The sequence below is a fragment of the Bremia lactucae genome, linkage group LG8 (genome assembly GCF_004359215.1).
Source record: "Bremia lactucae strain SF5 linkage group LG8, whole genome shotgun sequence".
NCBI lineage: Eukaryota > Oomycota > Peronosporomycetes > Peronosporales > Peronosporaceae > Bremia > Bremia lactucae.
Genome location: NC_090617.1, coordinates 4,166,297 through 4,173,925, shown reverse-complemented (window position 1 = coordinate 4,173,925; position 7,629 = coordinate 4,166,297). Strand labels below are relative to the sequence as shown.

General features: G+C 44.0%; 2 protein-coding genes across 2 annotated transcripts; one reads left to right on the top strand and one right to left on the bottom strand.

Moving 5' to 3' along the window:
* Window positions 1-1,866: 1,866 nt before the first annotated feature.
* Window positions 1,867-2,589, top strand: CCR75_001724 (uncharacterized protein). The gene is made up of 2 exons (XM_067959825.1): window positions 1,867-2,283; window positions 2,359-2,589. Exons 1-2 carry the CDS (start codon window positions 2,098-2,100, stop codon window positions 2,425-2,427), a joined length of 255 nt encoding a protein of 84 aa, XP_067815649.1. The 5' UTR covers window positions 1,867-2,097; the 3' UTR covers window positions 2,428-2,589.
* Window positions 2,590-3,876: 1,287 nt separating this feature from the next.
* Window positions 3,877-5,823, bottom strand: CCR75_001723 (uncharacterized protein; the record flags this gene model as incomplete). Its single annotated transcript, XM_067959824.1, has 1 exon — window positions 3,877-5,823. One exon carries the CDS (start codon window positions 5,821-5,823, stop codon window positions 3,877-3,879), a length of 1,947 nt encoding a protein of 648 aa, XP_067815646.1.
* Window positions 5,824-7,629: the final 1,806 nt, after the last annotated feature.

Here is a 7,629-nt window from a genome sequence, read left to right as displayed (position 1 = left end):
AAATCTTCCTCAGCGCGAAAGTTCTTCGCGCTGGGATCAAGGCCATGTAGCTTTGTCGCAATAAATAAGGGATATTTATTGTAAGGAGTAGTCTCTCCAGACAAGCTATTAATTAGCCGTTCTAGTAAAAGCCACGGCTTCTTCTCGGGGGCGAGATGAGACATTTTATTGTCTTCACTCCCCTGAGTGGTACCCATTGAAGCAGGGGTTCCACAAGAACTTTAATTACGATGGCTTACGCCATCGTCGTCACCTTAAACAGAAACACGTGCAGGTGTGTATGGGAGATCGAACGGGCGATGACGGATCATCCTCATCGTCGGATCCAAAAAACTATTATCAGAATGAACCCTTTCATTCGAAGGCTCATAGTCAGCCGCCTGACGTCTATCAGGCGACTGTTCCATTCTCCCCGAGTCGGCCATTTTGTCCGACTCGCATTCGTAGTCGACCTCTAATGAGGGGTCGTATTTACGTGATGAATCACCACATGCACTCGCAACATCTAGTGTTGTGCGAGAGGAAGATACTACGGCAGACGTTCCGTCTGCCGCAAGAGATAATAGTGCGTCACCCGCGGCTGCAGAACCGCAGCCGAAGGCGCAGCACTATCGACACCCCGCATGAGTTGATTCTTCATGCGATGGAATTTAAAATGATGGTTCTGACCAATCAACATCGTTTTAAAAATTAATTGGTCACATAGCGACCACTCCATCCAATGACATTCAGAGTGATTGTCGTTTACGGGAGGGTGATGTAACGGGGTGTATCGTTACATGAAATTAAGACTTAAAGGTTATTAATTAATATATTATCTAAAAGGTAGATAATATTTGGAGGATATTACTTTATATAGTAATATTCAGAATTCTTATCCATAAATAGGTATAGACCATTATATTATTTATTCCGCAGACTAATCAGCTGTAGAGGTAATCAAAGAGAGTTACAGATAAGATAGAGATAAGAATTCAATTACATGTTTAGTATTAGATTATAATTAAGCATCTACAAGATAGAAAGAAAGACACTTAATTATAGTAATACAGTTTTCATTTAACCCTCTTTAAGCTAGTTACCTTAAAGGGAAGTCTTCCTCTGCACATACAAGTGTACGTGAAATAACGTAAGGCACCACTCACATCTGAAGCAGTGTGAAGTGGATTTGTACTGAAACAGTACAAGTCGCAGTGCCCCGTTACACTAAGTACTCTGGTTAAGTGTCGTCACGGGAGCGGTAATCCGACTCCTTGTGCGCACTTACCGAGTAGGAAGTAGTTTTCAGACAGATTTATATTTAACCGTATTAAATACAATTAAATATCGTATTAAATACGATTAAATATAAATCTGTCTGAAAACTAAATATCGTATTAAATACGACTAAATATAAATCTGTCTGAAAACTAAATATCGTATTAAATACGATTAAATATAAATCTGTCTGAAAACTACTTCCTACTCGGTAAGTGCGCACAAGGAGTCGGATTACCGCTATATATATTTATAAATATAAATACCTATTTTTATTAATTAAAATGTCATCTCTATAGATAACACTTAATCTGTATTGCGAGCGTATCTTTCTAGATACCTCGCGTAACGGTTGACGCTAGCCGTCAACCCTCCTTATGTGAATGCACCCATGTGCATCACATACACAAGGGTTGGTCACAAATGTGCACCACACCCGAGTGCTGGGTCCAATCACTTGAATTTAGTAATTGACCATCCCCTTAAGTACACCAAGTGTACTTAACGGGCTTCAAAAACTATCACGTGTTATCTGGAAGTCTTTTTGGTGGTGTATCACTTGATCGAAAGAAGCATCCAAACGCCACCTGCAGAAACAATACTGACTTTTGGGACTCTCAAAGCACTTCGACTAAGAATCTATTAAGCCTGATAAAGCAACTCACTTAAATTTTGTTGGCGGATGGCTTTCTCAACGTATGTGTCTTAAGACTAAAGTAAAAAACTGCACGACACGGCGATAAGTAGGACTATATACATTGATACATGATATGACATATACGTCAGCAGCATGATTGGTTAAAAGCTCATTCAGTAAGTCTTAGAAATTTCTCAAGCAGCATGCCGGCCGAAGAAGCTAAGCTTAAGACCACTCCGTTGGACCCTCGCTTCCCCAACACGAATCAAGCGCAGCACTGTTGGACACGCTACAACGAATTTGTGCTGTGTCTTAAGACTAAAGTCGGCGACGAAGAAGCGTGTAAGAGGTACTACCAGAATGCAGCCTCGGTCTGCCCTAGCGCATGGGTACGTTCGGTGGTGCAAGTAATGCTCGAATCGTGTCGAATAAAACTACTTATACTACTAAATTACCAATGCTAGATTGAGCGCTGGAATGATCAACGCGAAGAAGGCACGTTCCAGGGTGTGCAGTACGCAGGGGAAGATTAAGCCATGTCTTCTGTGTATCTCCTCCTTATTCTGATCTTTGAAGAAGCTCGTGCCCTTACGTGCGTTGAGATGACGCATGCATGGACGCCAATCGTTTGCTCTTGCTTATTTTCATCTTTCTTGAATGTATAGGATGGAATAAAATGAATCAGTTTATAGTAACGTTTTTCTTGTTCCAACTGTTTTTTCTCTCATGCAAATACAGCTTGAAATTTTCACGATTAAGTTACTATCTCTCTTACACCAGTGGTTCCATGAGAACTTCTGAAAAGATGCCAAGCTTCTGTTATTTGATGCTACCATCAAAGCACGGGCAGTGGCACCTCCCCTGCCTCACGGTATATTACGCACATCCGTGTTGATGCCTGTGGGCTCTTAAGGTGCGATGAAAAGGTCTTTCGCGTTAGATAAAGGAAAGACCTATGGATTGCCAGTTAATTTTAGCACAAAAAGTATCCTTCGGCGTTGCGACCCGAGTCTTACGGTGCACGAGTTTGTGCAGTGATCGCGGGATTTGCTGACTGACTGGGGGAGAGGGTTTGAAATGGCGCGTCTAACCAAACCATGCGAAGTCCCCAGACACGGGGTGAAGTTTGAGAAGTATGTGGTGGCTTTATCGCTGCATTTAAGCGCACGCTTATCATCGGTTTCAAGTTAAATTAGAGGAGTCTAGTTTAAGTCCGGAAGAATTGCGTGATCAATACTTTAGTAAAACAGTTTAGCAAAAGTTGCTAGCATTCGCAATCGACAAGTTGACAGGAGGAGAATTGAAACATCAATCTGAAAAGTATCGCCAAGCGCACTGCTCAAATGCCCAATGAAAAATCACGATAACTTATGGGTGTAGGATACATTGTAAGGCTCGGCGCTACTTTTGACATCTTTGGTTGTGTCTTTTCAATTCATCACGGCTGTTGTACCATTAGGAGTGCTAAGGCCTTATAAGGACCGAGTGGTGATGTTAACCTATAATCGAGCATACTTTCAAGAGCTAGGGCAGGCTGCATTGGGTACAACTTACAAATCACAATGTGGCTCACATACCAAATTTCAGGCGTCAATTCCCTCAGGCTATTATGAATTAAAATTTCGAATTCTTCGTCCAGAACTTTATGCTGCAACAATTTTTGACGCGCGACTAATCACACTGGGCGGTTGAGGGCCAGGAACGAACATTCTTTTTCGTTGGATTCGCAATTTGCGTGAGGTATGCCACATTTGCCGTTGATGGTGCCATTTTCATGCAATTTGAGACACTAGAATTGTTTTCAAGGGGATCAACATGTAACGATTACGGCTACTCATACGGCAAATATGCAAACTACGAAAATGAAAGTACAATACCACGTATTACATTCGGGAGGCTGGCCATTCATTTGCAGACCTTTGCCAAAGCGGCTGTCGGGTGTAACTTGCCAGCGCAATGCGCTTAAGGCGGCAAGAAAGTGGTTAAAATCGCGAGGTGGAAGTGTATGGCACACCTTCCATGGGCGACAATTGAAAATGCTGTTGGCCCGAGTGTTGGTGTGACACTGACGGATAAGGTCCTGAGCTATTGGATGCCGTTTGCGAGTAATTCGAGACTTGCCACGATTCCGACAAAAGCGACGACGACGTTTGTAGTGTTACATTCTCGTCTAGCGCGGCGCTTTCCAGCAACACATCAATATAATCGCGAGCTGGTTGCGTTTGCGACGACTCGTTTCGAGCTTGTGGTCGCGGTTGTTCCTGCTGCCGAAACAGATTCATTCGATCTGGATGCGACTGATATTGATGGGAAGTCATAGGCGGTCGTTGCGAGACTTTTGGGGGGGCACTTAATTGGGCGGAAAAATCGTGAGACCCGACGCAATTCTGGAATGGCGGCGATGTATTCGAGTCGTTGAATTTGTATGGCAGCATCATCGAAGGCGTAGGTGCCTGAGCTTGATACGACGTGGACTGACTGGAAGAGTATCGACTGGAAATGTCAGGCTTGACACCATATGTCGGTCCGTGTCGGTTCATGTGCTGTCGCGTTTCTTGCAGTTGGGTTTGCTCTGGATACGACGTTGCGTCTTGGTAAAACGAACTTGACGTCACGGGAAGCACTGCAGTGGCATCATTTTTTACATTTGACGCAAAAACGGGGTGCGAAGAAGGAGACGATGTAGCCAAGAGATCGTCAATTTGATGATTTAGGACTGCTTTGGTCCCATTAAGATTTAATTCCGACATGAGCTGATCGCTTTTGCGTCGCCCAAAATTCATTGACCCAATTCCAGACCCCCGAGTTAACCCATTTCCGCCTAAAGGGTCACCAAAATTAAATCCGTTCTTTCCACGAGCGCATTGGTCGAAATACCGCTGCGACAAGGTTTTCGTTTCAGCAAGTTTATGGAGATACCAGAATTGTTGCTGCGGCGACGACGTCTGGGCCATCGCCTCGGTCCGTGCCTCGAGTTCCAGCTCAAATTCTTGCTCTGCCGGCGTTCCAGCGCGGTTTTGTCCACGTTGTGCTGCGGCTACAGCCGCAGCTGCTGCTGCCATGCCAAACGCTTCCGAGCCTGGAAGCATTCCCGTCGAGTGACGACGGCCCGAAGCTGCCGAGTTAAGGAACGTCACGGTTGGACCTGACAAGGTATTGGATTTTTGGCGTTTCAGAGCTTGTTGTGTCGGCAATTGAGAGCGCAAATCTTGTGCATCAAAGTGGTCCTCCATCTGCGCGTGTCCGTGCAGGGGCGGCGACATGTCACTCGCGTGTGATTGGATTGTGGAGCCTAACATCGCGGCAGAATTTGTTCGTTCTTTGCGTTTTATCAATTTCATCCGACCTTTGTCCATTCGTAGAAAGAATGGGTGACTAAATGTGCAAATGTTGGTCTGTGTCTTGGTCCATTTCTTAAACCCAAAATAATTGAGTTGACGCTGAAAACTTGACACTTTATTGTGCTTGAAATAGCGGGGCAAAATCTGATTTGCAAGGTTTTCCGAATGAATGATTTGGAAGGCAGTGCCGTCATGTGACCACGCAATGATGTTTGGATCCTCTACCTCGAGGATTTGGAAGAGAAATCGAAGAAACTTGGGCACGCCCACGTTTCGGCGCTTAACGACAGAAATTTCTGCCTTTGTTGTCGGTGTTGACTCTCTTCGGACAGAAGCGTCTTGCTCCTGCTCAGTCTCCACTGCTAATGAAGCTTGACGCGTAGCCATCACATCCATGCCACAGTCGGGCACTCCATTGTCGCTATGCTCGGATTTTGAGCCAAACACTGAAAACGAGCTGACATCGGAACCCGAGAGCGGCTGGGGGCTGCCAGAGGGCGATGGAAGCATGGGGTGCGCCATGTCGGACTCGGAGAAAGTGTGGTCGGAACTGCTGCTGTAAGCGCGATAGTCCCTCCCGCCGAGCATTCTTACTTATGCATCCTTTCACAGTGAGAAATCTTCCGAAAAAAATCTTCCATGGTTTTCGTCCGGGGGAATTTTCGACCAATCGATTCAGAATGAGTGAACCTTTGATTAATGAAAGTGTCATCATCATAATCTGAAGAAATATATGCTACAGTGATGGGTAGACATTATAGCCTGTCGCAACAGAGTGCACGCCTAATGCACTCGTGTAAAAAAAAATGAGACGAAGACAATACTTTCGCAGCAATTCATCATTTCGATGTCGCCCCACAGGTCAAAAACACCATTTTGTTCATTCAAATTGCCGAATGGATTGTGACCGAGTTAATTGTAAATTACACGATAAAGATTATTTTTTTCTAATAAAGCAGGGTCCCACTTCCCTTGGCGTCCTGTAACATACGACGTTTGAATGAAAGAAAATTAGGACACCTTGACATATCTACAATAAACTCCTATCCTCGTCATGCGTTGTCTCCAAAACGTGCCGGAGGTTAACAACCGCCTTCTTGTATTTCAGCTGGCAAAACACATGGGCCGGTGATGAGCAAATGACAATTCAGAAACCGCGCTGCCATTGCAGTGAGCAAGCGAGTCGCTCTGGCCTTTAAAAGCCCTATCGCCACCAAGGACCAATAGTGATGCCCATATTGCGTAATCAACGGACCTGATTACATTGCTATCATATCTGCAAGCCCGGTCGTCAATAAAGCCGAACTTTTATGTTAAGCTAGAAAAAGACACGGCCGCCTGTAACGGGGTGTATCGTTACATGAAATTAACATTTAAAGGCTGTTAATTAATATATTATCTAAAAGGTAGATAATATTTGGAGGATATTACTTTCTATAGTAATATATAGAATTCTTATCCATAAATAGGTATAGACCATTTTACCTAATTATTAATCACCTGGATAAGCTTCTCTACCTGGGGGTCTTCTTAATAATAATGACATTTGTCTATAAGCAACGGCCTGTTTTGATAAATCACCGCAGCATGCTGTTCTGCGATTACTAGCGATTCCAACTTCATAAGGATTTATAAATCTGCTAATTGGAGTGAGAGGGAGGTTTGGGATATGTTTGGAATTATATCGTCACGCCCCGTGTCCTGCCGCAACCTTTGCGACACAGAATTCGACTTCATGACCCAGAACGGCCCACCGCAGACTAATCAGCTGTAGGAGTAATCAAAGAGAGAGTGACAGATAAAATAGAGATAAGAATTCATTTACATGTTTAGTATTAGATTATAATTAAGTTAGCATTTACAAAGATAGAACAAGAGACACTTAATTATATTTAATACAGTTTTCATTTTACCCTCTTAAAGCTAGTTTATACGGTTCTTCTATTATTTATGCCATTAGTTGCCTTAAGAGAAGTCTTCTTCTGCACTTACTAGTGTACGTGAAATAACGCAGGCCACCACTCGCAACTGAAGCAGTGCGAAGTGGACTTGTACTGAAGCAGCACAAGTCGTAGTGCCCCGTTACACCTGGTAGCACTTTGTAGTCCGTCCAAGGACCACATTTCCCACATCTAACATGGACATGTTAGATGATAGTGGGAATACGCATCACGTTTCCCCTGAAAGCTACTCCTTTCTAAGTGATATAGCAAGGAGTGCGGTTAAACGCGTGAGTTCGACCGTACGAAACGATGCAATCCTGGCATTGCTGTCCAACTTAGACAGAGATGCCCTCCATTCAACTATCGCCAAGTTTATACAACATGAACTTGACGAGATGAAGGAAAAAGTAGCCTTGCTAAATCAGCAAGGCTCTCAACAGGCAGAACTGTC